Source organism: Cydia strobilella, chromosome Z (assembly GCF_947568885.1).
Source record: "Cydia strobilella chromosome Z, ilCydStro3.1, whole genome shotgun sequence".
NCBI classification, from domain to species: Eukaryota; Metazoa; Arthropoda; class Insecta; order Lepidoptera; family Tortricidae; genus Cydia; species Cydia strobilella.
In genome coordinates this window covers 36308710-36332711 of record NC_086068.1, presented here as the reverse complement: position 1 = coordinate 36332711, position 24002 = coordinate 36308710, and the positions used below count along the sequence as shown (strand labels likewise).

At 37.5% G+C, this 24002-nt stretch overlaps 1 protein-coding gene across 3 annotated transcripts in view; it reads left to right on the top strand.

The window, feature by feature from the left end:
- Positions 1-22781, top strand: part of LOC134754869 (gustatory receptor for sugar taste 64f-like) — an 81889-nt gene extending 59108 nt beyond the window's left edge. For 2 of the 3 annotated variants that reach the window (XM_063691320.1, XM_063691318.1), the window contains 6 exons: positions 3987-4357; positions 15909-16063; positions 17818-17865; positions 20412-20580; positions 20663-20752; positions 22639-22781. In XM_063691320.1, coding sequence (XP_063547390.1) covers positions 3987-4357; positions 15909-16063; positions 17818-17865; positions 20412-20580; positions 20663-20752; positions 22639-22728 — 923 coding nt within the window. In that variant the 3' untranslated portion in view covers positions 22729-22781. The remainder of the gene's footprint in view (positions 1-3986; positions 4358-15908; positions 16064-17817; positions 17866-20411; positions 20581-20662; positions 20753-22638) is intronic. The other variant, XM_063691319.1, reaches the window with a different exon arrangement.
- The last annotated feature ends 1221 nt before the right edge of the window (positions 22782-24002 follow it).

The window sequence follows — 24002 nt, the reverse complement described above, 5'->3', positions numbered from 1 at the left end:
TAAGACATATTTAAAGAAAACGATTTAATTATTTACTGCACTATAATTTAACCTCATATGAGTATTTACTTTATGCATAAATCAACTCTAATAATACGCTTTTATTAGTTTGTTATAACTTTATTTTTTAGAAAGGTAACATTTTTCATTGGTCAAATGGCTTTAATTACCGCTTCCAGGCGGCGAGGCACACTCTCCACTAATGTTTGAAGGTATTCAGAATCAATATGATTCCATGCATCCTCAAGAGCTGCAAAGTACGACGCTTCTTTGGTTACATTAGATTTATTTATTTTTCCATCCAAGTAGCCCCAAAATGTTCGTATTGGGTTCATGTCAGGGGATTGAGCCGGCCATTCAAGCAATTTTATCCTGAAAAAAGCAGTTGTTCTCTTAGTATTATGCTTCGGATCGTCGTCTTGTTGAAAGGTGTACTTGCCTTCTAAACCTGTTTTTAAGAGAGATTCTCGCTTAATAGGTATGTCGATATACACTTTTTTAGTCATAATGCCTTCTATTCTGACATACGCCGTGACTTTCAGCCGTGCCAATAGTCCCTTATTCGCCCAATACCTGCTAGGTCCTGATCCCATAACTCGTGTCGAGTCTATACGTGACTTGGGTGTCATCCTCGACACGCAGCTCAACTTTCATGAGCACATGAAAGCGTTAGCCAATAATTGCTACCAGAGGTTAGGGTTTGTAGTTCGGAATGCGCGAGATTTTGATGACGTTAGGGCTATTAAATTAGTGTACACTGCGTTAGTTCGGAGTAAACTTGAAGCTGCCTCGGTCGTTTGGAGCCCGCATGAAGACAAGTACGTCCTGTTTCTGGAAAAAATCCAAAAAGCCTTTCTGCGGTTCTTATATAAGAAGATTCACGGGTATTACCCATATTTGTACCCATCAAAGTTCCTGCTTGGCGTTTTGGGGTTTAATTCCTTAGAGGTAAGGCGTAACTACGGGCTCTTGACTACTGCATGTAATGTCTTACGGGGGAACTCGGACTGCCTTGAACTGGTTGCACAGCTCGTACGCCTGTTCGTTCCATCTATAGCTAAGGCCCAATTTAATTTACGACCGCGAAGTCCTCACCTATTAGCTGTGCCTAAAACGCGCACTATGTCTCATAGCAAATCACCACTTGTCCGCGCTCTACAGTATATCAACGCGCTCCTCGCATCAGCACCGGAATGTGATTTATTTGCAAGTAGTTGGATGGATCTGTGTAAAGAATGTATGAAGTACTGTGAGGCGATGGATAAGCGTGAATCATCTGTTTTGTATTAGTTTTTCTTTCTTACATTTGTTCTGTTGTCCTTTCTAGACTGTATCATGTACCTAGTTGTATAAATACTTTCTATTATAAATTTCTCAGTGTATTAGTTCGCTGTAATGCTGTGTAAATTTTTTGAATTAATAAAATAAAATAAAATAAAATAAAATAAAATAAAATAATTTCCCACAACAGACCAAGCAAAACACCCCCACACCCTGACGTTACCTTCTCCGTGTTTCACTGTCTTTTGAATGTTTAGTTCCTTGAGAGCATCGCCAGATTTTCGCCATACTCTTGACTGTCGTTTCTGTCCGAATAACTCAAACTTGACCATAATACTTGTTTCCAAAAGGCTAGAGACTTCGCTGCATATTTCTTATCAAATATAAGCCTTTTGTTTTTATTATTCTTAGTGATGTGGGGCCGCTTTGATGCCAAACAACTTTTTAGACCCGAGTCGTTCAACCGGCGGCGAATAGTACGAGTACTGATGGTCAGACTAGTCGTTTCTTTAATATTTCTTGATGACAGCTTTGAGGTTTGCTTGTCCAATGTTATTATTTTCATGTCATCACGAGGAGTAGTCCAGTGTTTCCGACCTTTTCCAGACAAACTTGTAACGATTCAGATTGTTTATTTTTTTTGCAGATGTGTTGTACTACTTGTACTGCTCCAATGGATACTTCGTATTTTTTAGCGATTTTTCTAAAAGACTATTTTTTTTCTATCGCGAATAACGAGATTTCGAACATCAACTGAAATTTATTTTCCTGCCATATTTTAAGTGGTAATACTTGCGGTGTAATTAAATATTAATTATACTTCCATCACGCAGCTTACAACTTTTGTGACGACAATATTGATAACACTAGCTTCTATTTTAAAATAAGCCAATAGGAATCTGGACGTATTATTTATATTGTCCAAGCCAATTGACAAACGCTTGAAAATACAATCTTTTTTGAAAAATGAATTAGAATGTCATTATTTAATTTTCGTTAGTTTAAAAGACTGAAAACTAAACAATCTATTCACAAGTAAAAAGGTTTCGATATGTTGTTAACTAATTAGTTATAAGCGGTTTTGCTCATATTTGAGAAGTGTATGATTTAATATGTCCAGTACTGTAAATGAATACAATTTGATAAGGGTTTCATCTTGTTTTGACACGACCTTGAGACATGTCATCAGGCATGACTTACGCGCCCAAATAATCCGATCAGCTTTAGCCGGTAACGCTGATTGGTGCTTGTGAAATGCAATTAGAACTCGCCTTAAAGACGACTCAAGGTCGTATCAAAACAAGATGAACACCATGTCAATTGTAGAAATGGAATCTGCCCCTTTTCTATTGATGTGTGTTCATTAAATAAAAACCGGCCAAGTGCGAGTCGGACTCTCACACGAAGGGTTCCGTACCGTTATCTATAAAAACGGTCACCCATCCTTGTACTGACCCCGCCCGACGTTGCTTAACTTCGGTCAAAGATCACGTTTGTTGTATGGGAGCCCCACTTAAATCTCTATTTTATTCTGTTTTTAGTATTGTCCCGGACACCGCACAGTGCGGGTTTGCCTTAGGTGCGGATATGACGTTTTATGACTCGTTTCGTCATGACACGTCTAACTGAAAATTTTGGGGCAGTAATATATTTAAAAAAAAATTTGGTAATGTGTTATAAAAAAAATCCTCGATTTAAAAATCTCCTAAAACGATTTTTACTGGCGTGTTGAGAAAACATGTTTTTTGTCTACCTATAGGTAATAGCTGTACTAAATGGTTCAATATAATATCACATTTTATCTAATGAGTACTAGTGTTTTAGGATCTATAAAAAATCAAAGGATTGTCCATGTTCAGTTTTTTTTTTGCTTGGGTATATCATTATTTTAATTTATATAACGGTTCAATTAAAGTAGTTTGCTTTCGATTTTCACTTTAAAAATGTTTTTTCACCTCAGCAACTCGAACAAGCCTACTTTCGTCACTCCCTGGAGTGAGGAAAGTGCGACTTTCCTCACTCCAGGGAGTGAAACAAATAGCTTTTTAATTTAGTGAAAGCCATGAACTGTCACTTCATACCTCTATTACAAATTCGTTTTTTTTTTCTGTATTATTCTGTGTAATTCGAATTACATTTTAACCTTTAATATGTTCTCACTACTGAGGTGAAAAATTATATGTGCAACACGACAGCAAAGTTATTTTACATCTCGTGTTTTTGAGTCCCTCGCTACGCTCAAGATTCTAACTTAGAATCAACTCAATCATAATTCAATTATAGAATCTTTCGCTTTCTCGGCACTCAAAATAAACACTCGCAAGAAAAACCAACTTTCCTCTCTTGTTGCACAAATAACTACCTATTTCTCTACTTTTATGATACGACACCAAGTCACTAACACTGTTACTTGAACACGCATTTTTAATAAAAAATAAGTCAATTCAGCGATTATCAATTGGATACTGTAACTTGATAATTGTTAGCGATTTTTTCGTAAATGTATAGTCAATATTAGATTGCATAAGTGTGTGTTGTCACTTGAACTGTAAAAAAATCGTCTAGGAAGATAGGACCGTGTTTGTATTTTAAAAAGTGCGTGACCGAGTCACAAAAGATAACTGGGTTTGTTTACACTTTTTGCTAAGTATTTTACTTTGAACTCCATTTTAACACCATAATTAACAAATATTATATCGTTTTAGTAGAACATATTCTTTCTCTGCTGTATGCATTGAGTGAAGCCATAGCGTGTTATTCACATACACATACTAGTACGTACGAAGGATTTGTGAGAGTAAATTATCCTTGGGTATACAAGTTTATGCCATATTCCATTCCACTGGGCATGATAACGCAGGTAAGTTATCAAAATGATAGACGGACACAAATCATTTCCATATTTAATGGTAAGCTGCAAATTCATGAGTTTAACGTACCTGATCTTTTTCAGTTACTGCATTTCCAAGCAACGTTTATTTGGAACTTCTCTGATCTATTTGTAATTTGTACGAGTTATTACCTAACTTCACGCCTGGATAATGTCAATGGAAAGTTACTAATAGCACAAGGCAAGGTAAATGTGATTAATAGGTATTTAATGATAATAAGCATGATGACAGTAATTAAAAGTCACTAAAATATTATATTTATTTAATGAAAAGCGTAGAATACGAAAAACAATTTTTTTTTATATTTGGCGAGATTGGTGTTAAAATAAAATTACAAACACCAACAGAACACCAATCAGAGCGAATGACATCACGTTCATGTCAACAAAATATATTCAAAGTACTGAAAGTACTGGTTCTCCTGTTATTTTATTTACGATTCACGGGTTCAATTTAGTTTTAACCGAATATTAACTAATAACTTGAATCATGGAACAAGGATTTACTAAGGCCAACAGTGCTAATTTGTCTAGAATCGATGTGATGATGCTTCGAGAGTTTTTACAATCAAACGAAGACTTTTGTTCAGCAGAATTTAGAAATGTCAAAAGTTCCTTGTAAGTACAATAAACAATACACTGATTTAAACTTTCACGATTTTTACTCATTATTATTTACAACGACGGGACTTAATCGCGTAAAATAGTTTTAAATTCGTCGGAGGTAAATTTAAAACTATTTTACGCGATTAAGTCCCGTCGTTGTAAATAATTACAATAAACAATATTTTAATTATATAAAAATCATACTAATTTAAGTAATTAACTAAATCCAAATCCTGTAAGATCGCTTTTTATGTGTATTCCATAGCAGGTTAATATTAGAATTTGTCATTACCTCTTAAAGACAACCCTAGTGCAATGTGAAACATAACCTCAAAAAACTACTCTCATGCAACATTTAAGTTAGGCCTCAAACAAGATAGATAAGTATAGAAAAAAAAAAAAAATTATATACATCGAAATGATCTTCGCCAAAATAAAGATGAGTCTTAGGCAATACGGCCGTTGTCTCGCCTTCCAAGTTTAAGCTACTTGTTTCGTGTTGTTTTGTCGTGTGGAACATGAACAAATAACTTATTAGGAGTTGAGTGATGTATTATTAGGGACTCCCTCTTGTCGCATATCATCTTTTGTCATATTTTTAACTGTCATAACACTTTATGCGTAAGATTGTAAGTCATAAAAATCTTTATTCAGAATTATTCCTGAGCATAACTGGGTTTTTGTCATTAATGAGTTATGTCATAATTTTTATAGTCATTGATTTTATTCGCATAAAAATTTAAGTCATCTGCTTGATATCCATAATTGTTTATCGTTCGAAGTATTGCAGTGCATAGTATTAATATGGGCATAAAAAATTAAGTCATATATTTAGTGGTCATAATATGTTTTTTTTTATAAATGTTACAAAGCACGAATAATAAATATGTATGGTTGTGAGGAACCCATGAAGCAAATATAACTTTAGTCATAATCATAACCACACTAAAGACCATATAAAAGAGGAGATCGAAGGAGAGGAGCCCCCTCCAGTAGGAGTAACGGTTTTATAAAAGAAACTAATCATAAATATAGATTTATTTAAATAATAGGTAGGTAAGGTTCGTTAAGTTTCTTTAGATGTCCGAAGGACAAACCGCAGAAATAGGAGCCCCGCGTTGGCGGGGCTCCGTCGAATTAAGTGTTTGGACGGAGATTAGGGAAAAGGTTTTTTCGAGGAGTTATTGAGAAGCTAAAATTAGTTTTTTAAATTATTTATATAACTTTATTAAACAAAAGTAATGAAAAACTCGTATTCACATATAAACGTAGACAAATACGTTTTAAACGTTATGGAGGAGGGTGTATAATACGGCTATCAATAATTAAGTATGCCTTAAACCATTATGGTTGAAAATTATTATGCTACAAAACGTTATACGTTATACGTAAAACCATTATAAGTATCGATAAATATGCTTTTTCTCAAAAATGGACGGCAAAGTCGAGGTTGCCGGTTAAAAAGTAAGTCGCGAAGTGCGTAGTTTATGGTCAGTCAAAAAATTAAAAACATTGCAGTCTCGATTTCGGGACTGCAATGTTGCATACAAATTCCATTATTTGTCGAGTTCCAAACTTTTTACAAGTTGAAGTGGCCATATCAAATGAAGGCATAGGTCCATTATTTATTTGTTATATGTTTACAGACCACCTAAAATAAGTAAGCAAGATAAAATCATTGAATTCCTTGAGGACCTTCGGCCATTACTAGAATCTGTACCCTCTAATGCGAATCTTATTTTTTGTGGTGATATAAATATAAACTTATTAAATAAACAGAATAAATATGTTCTAGAGTATGAAACTATTATGACAGAATTTGGCTCAAATAAATGTATTAATATAGTAACACGTAAGGAAATAGTAATTGATAAGGTTGTAGAATCCTGCTTAGTCCATATTTATATTAGAACCTCGGTTAGCACGGCACTAATAAGCTCAGCTGTTATAGAGCTCAGCTGTTATAGAGCACAAAATATCTGACCATTATTTCGTGTCGGCTGTGGTGCAGTGGAACCGCGCCCCGGCGAGCGATTTCGGCCGCGCCGGCGCCTATAGCAACGGCACATCGTCGAACTCGCGCGGCGGTGACGCCCTCGGTGGCACAGGCGGCACGAAACGAAAACATTTTGCCCGCGCTGAGTCGAAACGTGTCCTTGAAAACCGCAAGGTCAGAGAAATGCTTTTGGAAACAAATTTTGATACCTTAATGTCATTAAATTGCCCAATAGAATTGTATAACGCATTAACACAATTATTCTTGGACATTTACAACAATTGCCATGTAAATAAAACGGTCAAGTGTAATACAAGTAGAAATCATAAACCCTGGATTAACGATAATTTAAAGAATATGATATTAGAAAGGGATAGATTCTTTCACATATGGTGTAATGAGCCAAATAATATGCTAAAGCGACTTAGTTATACTAGGTATAGGAATAAATGTACCAAAGCCATAAATAAAAGTAAAAATTCTTATGATAAAAAGTGCATTATAGAATGTAATAACAATATTAAGAAATTATGGGAAAGGATACATATATTATTAGGAAAAGATAGTAAAAATTTAGATTATATTGTTATGTTAAAGTGTTGACATTTGAAAATAGACCGTAGGGTCGGTCAGTTATGACGTATTATAGCTTGCACGGTCGTGTGCCGAAACTGATCGCCTATTTCGGAGAGGTGATTAACTGTATCCGTAGCTCGCTCGTCGACATTTGATGAAGATATTTCGAGACGCAAGCTGGTTCCGATATATCAGTGGGGTCTGAAGTATTCGGGAGGAAATAACATGAGCGTTAATGCGTTTATAGAGCGGGTTTCTGAGTTAAAAGAGGCAAGAAATGCGACAGACGGTGACTTGTGGCGTGGTGCGGTAGATTGTTTTGAAGGAGACGCCTTAATTTGGTACAGAGCCAACAAAGAGTATGCCGACAGTTGGGATGAGTTAGTCATTCTTTTAAAACGAGCGTTTCAAAGGCCTTACTATCAAGAAGAGCTCTTAGCAGAAATAAGGGCACGTACTCAAGGGAGTGGCGAATCTGTGTTGATTTATATTTCGGTAATGCAAAACATGTTCAACCGTTTGCCGAGTAGGATTACTGAAAATGAAAAGGTGCTCATTGTTCTTAAAAACTTACAACCATATTATCAACAGGCGGTGTGCAGAGATAATTTTGAGTCGGTACAGGAGATGATAAATGTGTTGAGGATTGTTGAGAGGACAAAGGTCAACTGTGACAATTTTCAACAGCCGAAGGGGGAAAAAGGTTTGATAGAACCAGACCTGGCATATAAAGGACAGTCAGAGAAATCCATAGTTCCTGGTAAGGTCATAGAAGTTGCAGAAGTTAAATCGGCACAGAGTCGGGCATCAAATCTGGCGAGCAAGCGGTGTTGGAATTGTCGCGAAAGTGGATATACCTTTAGAGAGTGTTCGGTGCCGAGGCAGAGACTGTTTTGCTACAAGTGTGGACGGTTTGGTGTAACGTCAAAAGATTGTGTGTGCAAGGGAAAAGACCAAGGGGGAAGTTCATCGAATGCTGCCAACTGAATTTCTCCCTAAAGCGCAATAGCAGTGAGTGGCAGGCATGGTTGGGGACAGTAAGGAAGTTCTTTGTGCGGGCTGATAATGCCGAGTGTGATTTATGTCCATTATTAATAGAGAAACAAAACGATAACAGAACATATGTACAGTTGAGCATTCTGGGTTACGCTTACACAGGATTGTTAGATTGTGGTGCAAATCGTACGGTTGGTAATCTACAGTTTGCTAAAGTTATGAACAGACTGGGGCTAAGGGCTAATAGCATGGAACCAAAGGGTGCTACAACGGCGTGTGGTGCATCGCACAATATTACCGAAATGTTTGAGGTGCCGATTAGCTTTGATGGTCAATTCAGTGTAATGCCGATTATGGTGATGCCAGCTCTCAAACAACAATTAGTATTAGGTAAAGATTTTTTTAAGGAGTTCGGGGTGGAAATTCGGTTTAAAAGTGAGATTACTCGTAGTCGCGTGGAACTCGGAGAGATGGAGATAAAGAGTCCAATAATTATGGCAAAGGAAGACCTTATATCGGAGCAGCAGGCAATACTGGGAGGGTTGATAGACGAAATGAAACAGACGATTGGTTGCGGGTTAGGAACTACTGAAATATTGAGACATACTATTGACACAGCGGACAGTAAGCCAATATATCAGAGACAGTACAATGTTTCACCAGTGGAAAAAAGTTGATTGAAAAAGAATTGGATGAGATGTTAGCCAAAGATGTGGTGGAGCCGTCGTATAGCTCATTGTGCTCGCCAGTAGTAGTTGTAAAAAAACCCAATGGGGATAACAGGTTGTGTCTCGACAGCAGACAACTAAACCGCGTTACGAAACGTGACACATATCCTTTGCCTAGAGTGACAAGTGTTCTTGATAGTCTGCGTAACGCGAAATTTTTAAGTACTCTCGATCTCAAGTCGGCATTTTGGCAGATACAGCTGGAAGAGGGCAGTAAGGAGAAAACGGCTTTTGCTGTGCCTGGTAGAGGGCTGTTTCATTTCAAAGTCATGCCATTTGGCCTGGTGAATGCATCACAGACGCAGCAGAGGTTGATGGACATTTTGTTCCATGCAGAAGAGGGCAAGGTATGGGCATATCTGGATGATATTGTGATTTCTTCAGTTACATTTGATGAGCACATGTCGTTATTAAGGAAGGTGATGTCAACTTTGAAGGCAGCTAATTTGACGATTAACGTGGAAAAATGTCGGTTTGCTCGGCCTAGCCTACGGTACTTGGGGTATATTGTGGATAAAGATGGGCTCAGGACGGATCCAGAGAAAGTGCAGGCGATCTTAAATTTCCCTAGGCCAAACACATTTACAGAGTTGAAACGTTTCATAGGGCTTGCCAGTTGGTACAGACGTTTTGTAAAGGACTTCGCTGACGTAGCAGCACCGCTTCATGACCTCACCAAGGGAAAAGCAAAAAAGTTGACTTGGACCACTGAGGCAGAATTGGCCTGGGTAAAGCTTAAGACTTAGCTTACTTCGACTTCGGTAATGACATGTCCAAATTATGATAAGCCATTTTTCATCCAGTGTGACGCTTCGAATACCGGTATTGGGGCGGTACTCTGTCAGCAATCTGATGATGCGGAACAGCCTATAGCATACTTAAGTCGGAAGTTAAATGATAGTGAAAAGAAGTATTCGGCCTCCGAAAGAGAATTACTTAGTGTTGTTTATGCAGTAGAGAAGTTTAGGCCATACGTTGATGGTACGCACTTTACTGTGGTAACAGATCACAGTGCTTTACAGTGGCTGCACAAGATGAAGGATCCGCATGGCCGTTTAGCACGCTGGGCTATGAAGTTACAGCAATTTGACTTCGACATTATTCATAGTCCAGGAAAGTGTCATACGGTACCAGATGCCTTATCCAGAGGAGTCGCGCAGACGGAATGCGAATTAGGTTTGATTGAAATCTTGGATCATCATAAGCATGCATGGTATAAAGATAAGGTAACGAAAGTCTCGTCTACAAACGATAATTCGGAGTGGTTGGTTTCGGATGGCATTCTTTACAAAAGAATACCGATGAAGGAGTATCCTAATGAAGAGGATGTATGGAAACTGTACATTCCCGAAATGTTACGGGGCAAAGTTTTTCAGGAATGTCATGACAATCCGGCTTCAGGTCATCTAGGGATTAGGAAAACATATCTTAGAATTAAACAGAGATTCTTTTGGCATAACATGTTGAAGGATGTGAAGTAATACGTAAATGAGTGCGAATGTTGCGCTAGTCGCAAGGTATCACAAAAATTACCGTTGGGACACATGGGACGTCACAGGGAAATAACGGGGCCGTGGCAGGCTGTATCCATGAACTTTATGGGTCCTTTTCCTAAAAGTAAAAAGGGTAACACCATGCTGCTAGTCATGTCGTGCTTATTTCACTAAGTTCACAGTGTTATTTCCTCTCCGAACAGGTAAATCTGATAAAATGTGTGAAATAGTAGAGAGGCAGTTGTTACTTTTTGGCGCTCCGGAAGCAATTGTATGCGACAATGGGAAGCAATTTGAATCTAATCTGTTTAAGGACTTAGCAGCTAAGTACAATATGGAAATACGTTACACTCCGCACTATCATCCCCAGAGCAATCCGACGGAAAGAGTAAATCGCGTTATTGGAACTATGATTTCGTCGTATATTAAATGTAGGAAACATAACGAGTGGGATGCCAATTTAGACCAGATAGGTCATGCAATCAGGTCAGCCGTGCATGAGACTACTAAATACACACCGTCGTACTTATTTTTAGGTAGGGAAACAACGGTTTCAAATTTAGCACCGTCACCTCTTGGAGGGCGGTTGTCTATACCAGCAGATAGTGATGCAATAAACACAGTTAATTACTTAGAAAGTCTTAAGAAACGGGTGGATATTTGCAAAGAGGTACAAGACAGAATTAAAAATTCTCATTTTAAAAGTGCACAGCATTATGATAACAGGAGACGTCCAGAAACTTTCCAGTTAGGTGATATAGTTTGGAAAAGAATCAAGTGCCTGTCAAAGGCCAGTGATAAATTCATGGCTAAACTGGCTCCTAAATTCGAAAGGTCAGTCATAGCGGAGAAGCTATCTGACATAGTTTTTAGATTAAATAATGCACAGGGTAAAAGTATTGGGACATGGCACATCAAAGATTTGAAGCCATATTTTTAAAGAGGGAAGGGGTATGTTATGTTAAAGTGTTGACATTTGAAAATAGACCGTAGGGTCGGTCAGTTATGACGTATTATAGCTTGCACGGTCGTGTGCCGAAACTGATCGCCTATTTCGGAGAGGTGATTAACTGTATCCGTAGCTCAATGGGCGACGCTCTGCCTACAGAGATAAAGGTCTGAGGATCGAATCCCAGCGCGGGTTAACTTTATCCAAGTTGTTTCTATTTTATAATTTAGATTTTAAAATCTGGTTGTAAAATATATTGACACTTGAGCTGGTAACGGCCGACAAAGTAAGTGGTCATGTCCACCACTGTACCTGGTGATTAAGAATTTAAAATGTAACGAATTTCCGAAATCTATAATTGTTATTGAGTAAATTCTGGACATTCCGTCAGTGGCAGTGACGAAGTTTTGTTTTGTTATTTAAAGTGCCGAAATATCTACGAGAGGGGTAAGTGTTATACATAAGGATCTCAATTTAGACAGTTTGTTAATGTCATTAATGGGCAGCCAAGTTTAATGTTATTTAATTTCATTTTAGCCTTCCGAAACGCCCTTGAGATACGGCTACAACAATTTTGTAATTTTGTTAACGAACACACTTTAACTGAGCTAGAAAGACTGGCAGGGTTTGGACGAATACCCGTCGAACATCCGACTAAATTTCACCTGGCGCCCACTTATTTATAATTTAAGTTAATTCGTTAGGTTTATTTAGGATAAATAGTGTATTTATAGTGAATAAAATAATCTTTGTGTTAAAACGTTAGTGACCGTTGTTTCAATTACCTTATCGACACGTAACAATATAATACACTCAAACATGCAAGGTATGGGCAATGACAAATATGTATGTAATAAGTTCGCCTCTACTTTTACAGACGAGATAAAAGAGATTAAACATTTCTGTAATTATAATTTGATTGATAGGGATAACTATGTTAAAAAGTCAGATGTGTGTATGAGATGGCAGCCCATGAAAAGTCATCAAATTAGAAAAGTAGTCAAAAACATGAACTCAAACAAGTCTCCGGGCAGCGACCTAATACGCATGTCTGACATAAAACTCGTCGCAGATAAAATAAGTCCTGTTCTTGCCAGATTGATAAATTTATCCGTAAAACATCATAAATTTCCTAGTAAACTAAAAGAGGCTATACTTCGACCGATTTACAAAAAAGGAGATCATAAATCCTTTTCTAACTACAGACCTATTGCAATATTATCCAGTATTGATAAAATTATGGAAAAATGTATTACTGACCAGCTTAGTACCTATCTTAGTAAAAATAATGTTCTAACTCCCAGTCAACACGGTTTTTAAAGAGGAAAAAGTACCTCGACTTTATTATCAAATTTTACAGACGAAATTAATAATTACCTGAATGATAAAAAAATTGTATTAGCCGTATTCTTTGATTTCAAAAAGGCGTTCGATACTTTGAATTCGAATACCTTATTGAAGGCCATGCACGAGTGCGGAGTGAGCAAACCGCTCAACCCATGGTTCCGCGACTATCTCACCTCGCGCTCCTACAAGGTCAGGGTCGGGAACTCCTATAGTCGTGAGTGCGCCGTGGAGTATGGGGTGCCTCAGGGCTCGGGCTGTGGTCCTGTCTGCTACTTGATGCACGTTAATAGCTTGTGCGGTGTGCTGCAGCATTGCTCAGCGCACATGTTCGCAGACGAACTATGCGCCCTGCGCGCGGGCACTGACCTCGAGGACACTTTCCGTCTAGTACAGGCAGACATTGACTCGGTCGTTAAGTGGTCTCACGACAATGGGATAGTTCTCAACTCCAATAAAACCAAGTTCTTACTAATTCATTCACCGTATTTACCAATTAAGAATATCCCTTCCAAATTATATGCCCATACTTTTCACTGTTTTCATCTAAACAAATATAACTGTAACTGTGAACCTATACAACAAGTAAAATGTATTACTTACCTTGGAATCAAAGTAGACGAGCACCTCTCCTGGTCATATCATGTTAATTTTATTTATGAAAAACTTAGTTTTATTAGGTAAATTCTTTCACTTAAAATTTAAAGTTCCTATTAGCACACTTAGATGTTTATACATGTCACTTGTAGATTCAATACTGAGCTATGCTCTTGACAGCTATGGACTCACAACTAAGACCAATATCGATAAATTAGAAAATATGCAGATCAGATTTTTAAAATTACTTGTTAACCATAAAACTAAACTCAAATGTAAAGGTAACTACAGACTTCTATTCAAAATTTGCAACATCTTACCTGTCAGTTTAAAACATAAATACCTACTTGCGATCAATAACCATGGCCGGCAGGAGCTTAACTCAGAGGATGCATTAACACCAGTTAATCACACTTACATCACAAAGGCTGTGACTTCAGGCAAACTATACGTTCCTAGAATTAATAACTACTACGGGGATAGAACCCTTAGGAAAAAAATTCCATATTTGCTTAATAGTTTGCCCGAAGCCATAAGATGTGAAAATAAGAAGTCTAAATTTAAATCTATGTTAAAAATACACTATATCAATATTTTGTAGTAATTGCACTACTATAAAATTAAGTTAAGTACATATGTAACTAGAGACTGATGACCCCACAGTCAAACTCATTATTAATACAATAATCATAGCCCCGATTATTGTATGAATACTCTGTATTTTATTAAATAAATAAATAATAAAATAATTAAATAGCCAAACAGATGATCAGTGCTTATTATTATAATGTTGGTACCGCGACTATTTAGGTGTCTCAAATAGGTTGGCGTATTTTCGGCAGAAAAATACACTTCCATTTTTAATTAAAAAAATAAAACGGCGGCAAAGCAAAGCTTTTTACTTTTTTCTGTGAAAATATATACATAAGAATGTTGCTTCTGTAAAATATTTCTATTATATTTGCATTTATTGCGCCATTTTTGAGAAAAGCACTATATATGACTCGGCTGTAAGGCTACTTGCTGGCTTCGGATTCAATTAAACGGACTCCCAAGGTCGTCCGTTTAAAACTAATCCTCAGCCAGCAAGTAGCTACTTCCGAGCCTCGACAATAATGTACTATTAGCTGGTATTTTTTTTTTTTTATTACAAAAAGGCAAGCACTTGACCGCAATCTCACCTGATGGTAAGTGCCGATGCAGTCTAGGATGGATCATGCTTACCTAAAAGATGTCTATTCACTCTTGATTTAAAAAGATCCAAGTTATAGTGGACTGGGAATATATTTGCAGGAAGTGAATTCCACTCCTTAGCCGTTCGTATGATAAAGCTGGATGCATAGCGCTTAGTACGAATCAGTGGCAGAGTAACGACGTAAGGGTGAAACGCAAGTCCGCGTCTAGTCCCACGGTGACAGAATGGAGATGGGGGGATGGTATGACATTATAATTAAAACCTATATGCACAAAAAATATATGACAACTGCTGAGTATGTCATCAAATATTATGGCTAAAAATGTATGACATAATATACTTAATATGACTTTTCATTTGTATGCGCAATGATGATTATGACACAAGTTGTTATGCGTATCAAAGATATGACTTAAACTTGTATGCAACCCAATATGGACCAGCACAAAATTTATACACTTTGGTATACGAAATAAACAATTTTTTTAATAAGCTTCTAAGGAACACCTAGAACGTACGTTTTGTTTATATGATCAAATATAAAAACTAAAATGTAGTTTTTTCCTACTAAACCTGTATTAAATGCAAAAATATGTTATTCATAGTAAATAATTTATGTTTATTAACATTATAGGACAGTTTTTCAATCTCTGTCATCATGCCTATTATGTCGATTAGGAAATTATGAAATGCCCCTAAACGCTGACTGGTGCTTGGGGAATGCAACGAGTCACGTGATTAGGCATCTAATCATCAGACTAGTGAGGATCGAGGTCGCATCAAAACAAGATGACAATCGTAATATATTCTAACATCAGAATCGGCTTAAAACGAGCTTCATTTTTGACTCATAATTTTAAACTAACACGGGACTTAATCGCGTAAAAACTTAAATCATAATGAGGGACAGGGGAATCCAGTAATTCGCAAATGTAAGGGGGAAAAAACATCCCATCACATACCATCGGATGTCGTGTGTTCTGTGTAGGCAAAGTGACAACCCTAGCGTACCAGTTAGTAATCAAGTGCTCTGATGGTAGTTTTCAAAACCCGCGGAGCAAGAAGATGTTGATACAATTCCTCGCTAGTCTGCCGGTGACCACGAACATAACGTCATGTTCGAAACATCAGGCCATAAATAAACGTGTTTTTACGCGATTAAGTCCCGTGTTAGTTTAAAAATATGAGTTAAAATCGTGTTAGTTTAAATCAATATATTTCATGTTTGACATCAATATTACGTTATTGTGTGTTCAGTACTTGCCGGCATCATTCTGGCGAAGCGCGCGCGAGGAGTATAGCCGCGTGACGCAGCTTGTACGGAAAGTTGACGATGTCATTAGTGGAATAGTCTTCATATCTTTCGCAAACAACCTATTCTTCGTGTGTTTACAACTGTTCAATACATTAGAGTGAGTATTTTCTAACCTAAGATAATCTGGATATTTTCACCTCAAGGGAGAAGTCATGAAATTTAATCGGTGATCAGAAACCAATTTTTCTAATTCAATCATCGATGGCGATCACATTTATGTAGCACTAACACAATAGGGTTTTCTACATTTTTTTATGAATGGTATCAGTCGATCAGGTTTGTTTTGAGGATCAAATGTCTGTGTGGGATAATGATGGGACCCATTGTCTTAAAGCAATACAAAAGTCACAAATGATAGTCAAAGTCTGGCACCCGCACTTTACTGACGAAATGCTTCATACAAAATGACATTACAAATCGTGACGTCGCTATCGCTCAGAGGAGTTAGAAGCCGTAGCAAACAAGGAAATTGCGATTTTGTCGGTGAAATATTGCGTTTATGTATATTGTTGCCTTACAATTTTTTTTAAATAAAATGTAAGGAATCGAATGGTACCATTAATATTTTCCAATTTGGAAGTTAAAAAAAAAACGTATTTATTTATGAAACCCATATATTTTTTAAATTTCCAATTTATTGTGATAAATTGCTCATTTTCTATCTATTTAACTAGATTTAGATAAACTTCAACATGTGGAAAATACCCTATTCTGTTATTTTTTATCATACCTATTTTTTAAGTTACTTGAATTAAATTTTAATTGAAATTTATTGTCACCCTACCAATGGTTGGTTTAACGAGTTTGAAAACCTCTTTCCAAAGTAACAACCATAAAAAAATATAAACGATACGATACGAGACGAGACCAGACGAGACGAGACCGGACCGGACCGGACCGGACCGGACCGGACCGTACCGTACCGTACCGTACCGTACCGTACCGTACCGTACCATTAAAAAATGTAATAAAAGTATGAAGTTCATGGCCTTCACTAAATTAAAAAGCTACATTGTTTCACTCCCTGGAGTGAGGAAAGTCGCACTTTCCTCACTCCAGGGAGTGACGAAAGTAGGCTTGTTCGAGCTGCTGAGGTGAAAATACTTATTACCGTTTTACTACGGTATGACTTGGTTTCTATTTTCATTTTTAGGGTTCCGTACCTCAAAAGGAAAAAACGGAACCCTTTTAGGATCACTCGTGCGTCTGTCTGTCTGTCCGTCTGTCACAGCCTATTTTCTCCGACACTACTGGACCAATCAAGTTGAAATTTGGTATACATGTGTAAGGTTGTGACCCAAAGACGGACAAATTAATTTAACGTAAACAAATTAATTTTAAACATGGGGGCCACTTTTGGGGGGTAAATGAGAAAATTAAAAAAATTAAGTTTTTCAAACTATATCGTGTTACATATCAAATGAAAGAGCTCATTGTGTGAATCTCAAATATTTTTTTTTATAATTTTAGGATAAACAGTTTAGAAGTTATTTAAGAAAATAGGCAATAAATGACCATTCTCCGTAGTTTCGGAGATAAAGGGGGGGGGATCTCTATCTCCGAAACTACTGGGTCTAAAATTAAAAAAAAATACACAAAATAGATCTTTGCCTATAGATCACAAGAAAACCTATTAGAAATGTGCAGTCAAGCGTGAGGCAGACTGAATTACTTTGTTTTTGATCCGAAGTAAAAAATATTCATATATATTGTACTGGAACTTAAACTTCGACCATAGTTGTAAGTTTTGGAATCTCGTATTGTTGTCTAAATTGCCAATAACTACAAATAACGAAAGGTTTTTTACTTGTTAGTTAAATCACATGTTAAAAAGTATAATGCCCATTTCAGAAACGGAATAAAAGATACTGGAGCCTGCCATGCTAGTCGTCTCAAAGGGTATGTGATAATTTATCCTACTAACGGCCACGCACCATCCCACTAACCCCGGGTTAAAGCGTTAAAAACCAGTGTCAAATTGTACTGGTAAACCATGGTAGCTCCAGGTTTAACCGGTTAACCCCGGTTTAGTGAATGGTGGAAGTGGTCCCAAGTTTATTAACGTGCAAAAATATTAAGCGCAAAACCTTCGTCCGCTAAATTTGTAGCATTAGGTTAACGCGTAAATTAAGATATTATGGAGTAAATTTCTTTACGTAAGGCCAAATTAGCCTCGCAAAAGTTCGGTGTGATCAACAGATCGAGACAGTATTTCACGCCGGCCCACCGCCTACAGCTCTTGGTTGGTCGAGCTAGAACCAGAGTAGAGCATTCATTCTTGATCTATTAGGGTAAACAAAAGTTCGTTTTCAGCGTTTACACCACGCGAATATCAACGAGCAAGAATGCAACTCAAGAACTAGGATTCTAAGTAAGTCCGATCTAAACATCTCTTGGGCATATGCTCTAGGATGGTGAAATCCCTCGAGCACTTGAACACTTTGAAGAAACCGCTTTGCGAAGCTTGCCCGTCCGAATACGAGAGAACGCTCTAGGCGATTGTTGGAACGCTCGTCCGAAAGCGAAAGCGAGCGAGCATTCTTCGAATCTTCGCAAAAAAAAAAAATATAATAAGGCCCTCATGGGACCCGATGTAGACCTGCCCGCGTCGGTAACTGGCTACGATTCGAGGACCTCTTCGGAGAAACCTAGGGTTTTGCCTGTGCAATTGCGGACGAAGTTATCATGACGAATAACTACCGGAGATATATCCTGAAGGACGGTACGGTCTACATTTGTCGGGCATGCCGCCGTCCCGGAGAGTCACTCTGTCATATTATCTCTGGTTGTTTTCATCTTGCTAACGGTGAGTACTTGCACAGCCATAATCTCGTAGCCAGAATTATTCACCAGCAGCTTGCTCTCCTATACGGCCTTGTGGACCGCGAAGTGCCTTACTACAAGTAGGTACTCACCTGCCCCAGTTCTCGAAAATGATCGTGCCACGCTCTATTGGGATCGATCTATCATCATGACAGGACTATTGTTGCCAATAAGCCTGACATCGTGCTGATAGACCGATCGCAGCGCCGGACCGTGCTCGTCGACGTTACCATCCCCCATGATGAGAATCTCGTGAAAACCGAGATGGACAAATCCAGCAAGTACCTAGACTTGGCACACGAGATTACCGCCATGTGGTGTGTTGACTCGACGATCATTGTTCCGATAGTCGTGTCAGCGAACGGTCTTATAGCGAAGAGTCTCGACCAACACCTAGAGAGACTCTCGCTGGGTGGTTGAATCAAGGGTCAGATGCAGAAAGCGGTAATTTTGGACACGGCGCGTTATAGTACGTCGGTTCCTCACTGCGGCCCTGACCACCGGCAGCTTGGGCCCTGCCCCGCTGCTGGCGGCACCCTAGGTTAGGTTTTTTTATAATTTATTTATTTATTTAATCTTTATTGCACAAAAGAAAACCTTACAGTACAAACGGCGGACTTAATGCCATGCATAATGTGTTTAGGTATATGTATTTTGTATTGTTTTGTTTTTATATTTTACTTTTATATTCATATTATCTTAGGCTAGGTCATTAGCCTAAGATGGAAAATAAATAAAGAGAATATAATAATATTGTATAAATACTAACCGTAGAAGAAGAATAAATAGAGGAAATATAATAATAAAATCTTTATTTCGAAACATAAAAGTCCAGAGATTATTGTTAGTGATTTTCTTAACTAGATATATGAAAAGATAGGTTAGTAACCTTTTTTTTTATAATTCAAATTAGTTACACAACATTACAGTATTACTACCAAGGCACTGCGAACTACAAAACATATATTCTGTAACAATTCACATCTTACTACGAAATAGGTCGAAATAGATAACTAAATTTATCTATTCCAATCTAAAACGAGCAATAGCCCTAGTTTTCCCAACCCAGTACATTAAAATTAGGCAATCATATCTCTCTGCAGGCTGCTCGAGTAATATGACTGAAATAAGAAAGAACAACGAAAGAATGCTCTGTCTCTGTTTACACAAAACAAATTTGGTGGAGTGAGGGTAGAATGAGCATTCGCTCTTGTGGTCTAAACACACCTTAAGGCGCAGGGATGCCCACAAATGGAATACTGTTCTCATCTGAGGGCAGGGGCACCCCTGTACCAGCTTCTCTCTCTGGGCCGCATCCAATGGAAAGCGATTCCAATTGTCGGCTGCCAGCATATTTTAGATCGGCTTTACTCCTTGGCGCTGTGAATCGTCTGCTTGTTTGCCTCCTGTAATATAAAAAAGGTGATTACTTATGAAGTTATATTGCCTTGTTTATATATAGTGTAAATTATCACACTACGCTAACGAGTGACAAAATAGTGAAAATTACTTATTTAAAGATAAAAGAGAAAAATATTATTTAATTTTTTGAAGGTCCGGTTGTTTAGGGGTGGATCGAAATATAAATGATACTCGGCAAGTAAAGTATGTTTTGTAATCAGGACGACCCTATTTGCCGGTTACGAGGGTCCCGCGTATTTCATCTTCTCTCTCGTGTACCTCATCAGTCGGTCTGTGGCGGTTTCACTGATCGCATCGCAAGTAAACAGCGCATCTTTGCTGCCTGCTCGAGTTTTATATGATGTCCCGTCACCGGTGTACTGCATCGAGGTAAAACTACAATTAAAATAGCAATATGCTTGTTTCTCTCTTCGATGTTTTTATATTTTTAAATATTTGATTATTTTTTAAGGTTCAAAGATTCATTGATCAAGTTAATGGAGACAATGTGGCATTAAGCGGACTGCAGTTCTTTACTGTCACTCGCGAGTTGCTATTAACGGTGAGAACAAGAAGAAAATTACATAATATAGGTTGTCCCAGAGAAGTAAAGAGACAAATTTATTTTCAAAATGTGTAATTTAAGGTAAACCTTAAAAGTAATGATTTTGGTTGAAAGTAGTAACAAATTTAATTTAATTAAGTATTAGATTGATACCGAATTTGCTCCCACGACAACTTAATTTTTTTCTTCTTAGATTGCTCGCGGCCTGTCACATAACGGCTGTTCAGGATTTTGCAGCCATGCACCCCTTTGGCCATACAAAGTATTTCGTAAAAAAATTGCCTTTTGGTATAATTTTTTGGTCCTGAGTCACATCTATACGACTAAATGGAAATTAATGAATGGTTGTATGGAAATGTTTCCTTCATGGACATCATTGGGATTCGCCGGAACATAGGTTCTATCGTCAATAAATCGATGATTATTTTTTTCAGCTAACATTTATAATATTATTGGTTACTTCTTTTGGCATGTTCCTCTTGGTCCTTTACATATCTAGAAGCAGTTTGTTGCACATATGGTTTTAAACATAGATCGTTTCTTTTTCATTCTGGCGACAGACGACTTTCATACTTTTAATTTATCCGCTGCCACTCTGACGGACGTTAAAGGAGTCTTATCAAAAATAGATTTAACTCGGTTAATATTTCGAGGTACCGTGATTGTTCTACTTCTAACCGGAATCTTCTTAAAACTAATCTCACCCGTTTCTTCTATTTTATTATTAATAGCCCGTTAAAGTGTCCCACAGCTGGGCAAAGGCCTCCCCCCTTGATCTCCACAACTCCCGCGGTTGTGCTTTTTCTGGCCAGTTACTGATGAAGGTGTCCAAGTCGTCCCGCCATCTCCGTCTGGGCCTGCCACGTCCGCGCTTCTTTTGCGGCATCCACTTGGTGGCTATACTAGCCCACCTATCCGGATGCATGCGGCAGGCGTAACCCGCCCAATCCCACTTCAGCCTAGCGGTCTTCTCCCCCACGTCAGCTATGCCTCTTTTGGAGCGCCATGTAGTGTTTCGGATGCGATCTGTCCTTGTGACACCTAAAATACTGCGCTCCATTGCTCGCTGGCAAACCTTCAATTTGGACTTCTGCCTCTCGGTGAGCGACCATGTTTGAGCACCGTAGGTTAGGACAGGCAGATTACACATGTCAACGAGTTTACACTTAAGTGACAGGTCGCCCTTCATTAGCTCCTTCATTTAATGGACCAGTAGCTCTTCCAGGCATTTTGAACACGGCGCTCAACTTCCTTGTCTTGCTTGTCGCTGAAAGAGACTAACTGGCCCAAGTACATATACTCGTTGACATATTGTATAATCTGCCCGTCTACTTCGACCGAACGTTTCGTGCTATTAGTCATCACCTGAGTCTTTGCACGATTCATTTGAAGTCCAACTTGAAGGCTTGCGTTTCTCAGAATTGGAGCATTTGCTAAAGTTCTGTGGCAGAGGAGGCAAAAAGAACTGTCGTCGGCGAAACGAAGGTTTTACAACTTTCTGTTACCGACGACTATTCCATTTTCCTCCCAAGAAACCGCCAGGCTTCTTCATAAAGTTTTATTATTCTATTTAAACTAGTTTGTCTAACTTTTACTTGAAGAAAGTGTTTTACTATATCCTTTTTAATATGAGACTCGTAAATTAAAGGCAATTGTGAACTATTAGCCAGTTCTTCATATTCTGATCATTCATTTTGAAACACTAATATGCAATAATGAAATTCCCGCATAGATGCAACGCCACCAAAACTTTACTTTTGTTTTAATAAACTTTCAGCCAGTAAGACTTTGAAAGTTGTCTCTACTTCTGGGACAGCCTTAATTATAACTATTAAATAAAATGATCTATTTGTTTATAAGGTTTAAAATATTATTTGTTTTAGGTTGCTGGAACAATAGTCACATATGAGCTAGTAATGTTGCAGCTTACACCTTCAGCTCAAGTACCTACGGCTAATGGGACTATGACATAGAAAATATGTGCAGACTAATATTTTTTATTTAAATATTAACTACCCACCTACCAAAATTAAACCAAAAAAGTGTTTCTTAAAGTAGAATCTTGAGCGATGCGAGGGTTTTTAATTTTTAAGCATGAGGCTAACTTCCTTACCCCCTTATTCATAAAACTTATTTTTATTATTATTGGGGTGTTGTGGGCCTATGAGTGTCACGTCGACCAAGCGGTGATCTATTGTTACGGCCCTTTAAAGTTCATTACTAATGCCCGTTGAGTCCAGAAAATTCCAGATTCTTTGGGCCGTAATGTTTTGTACCTCATAGGGTTGCAGTACGTGCCGCCCAAGTAGGTACTTCTTTTCACTTTCTCTTCATAAAACTTAGCAACCTCTTACAAAACTGTTAAATTTTCTCTCTTTCAAAAAAACAGAATTGTTAACATGACGGGACAAACGATTATCAACAGTGTGTTAGATTTGACAAACGTTTATGAATAAGGCCACTAGAGCTTATCGGCGACGTCTCTAACTTAACAGACAGTTAATCGATAAATCTCTTTTAGCAATACATATAACGTATATAATATAATATATATATGATAGATTTATTTAATAATATGTCATGATATACGGGGTCCGAGTGGTCTTTTAGAGCCTCTAGAACGTCACTAAAACGTTTTTTTTTTTTTTTTTTCGTTACTTATTTCAAACCGACTGACCTGACCGACCTAATGGAAAGTTTTGCATGTTTGGTCTGTTGTTAAATAGTTGTATTGCTTGCATTTAAATGTATTTATAAGACGTGTTTGTAAACTTTTTAACGAAAATGAAAAACTTAATAATTTGGATTTGTTTAACTGTTCTATTAATTCATTAAAATGTGTTTTTCGGTAATTAATTAATTATGTAAATTTTTCTTATGTATACTGATGTCACTTTCCGGTAATCATGTCATTACTTAGTAATTTCTACATTACTTATTAACTTAATTACCTGTACCTACTCATGGGTCGAATCACGAGAATCGGCGAGGTTTTTCTTTTAGATATAATTTACAGTTTCAGTACAAATCTTCCGCCGGCTCTCGTGAGTTTTACCTATACCTTCCTTCAAACTGTTACTACCTAGTACCTACCTACATTATGTTTTTGTTGTTTTATACACTGCAATTTATATACAATAATGAAACTCTAGGTCTTAATTTAAGAAATATTTGTAAACTTGTTTGTAAACGACTGTTTGTTTCTTAAATAAATAAATAAAAAATAAATAAAAAAAATTACCCTTTC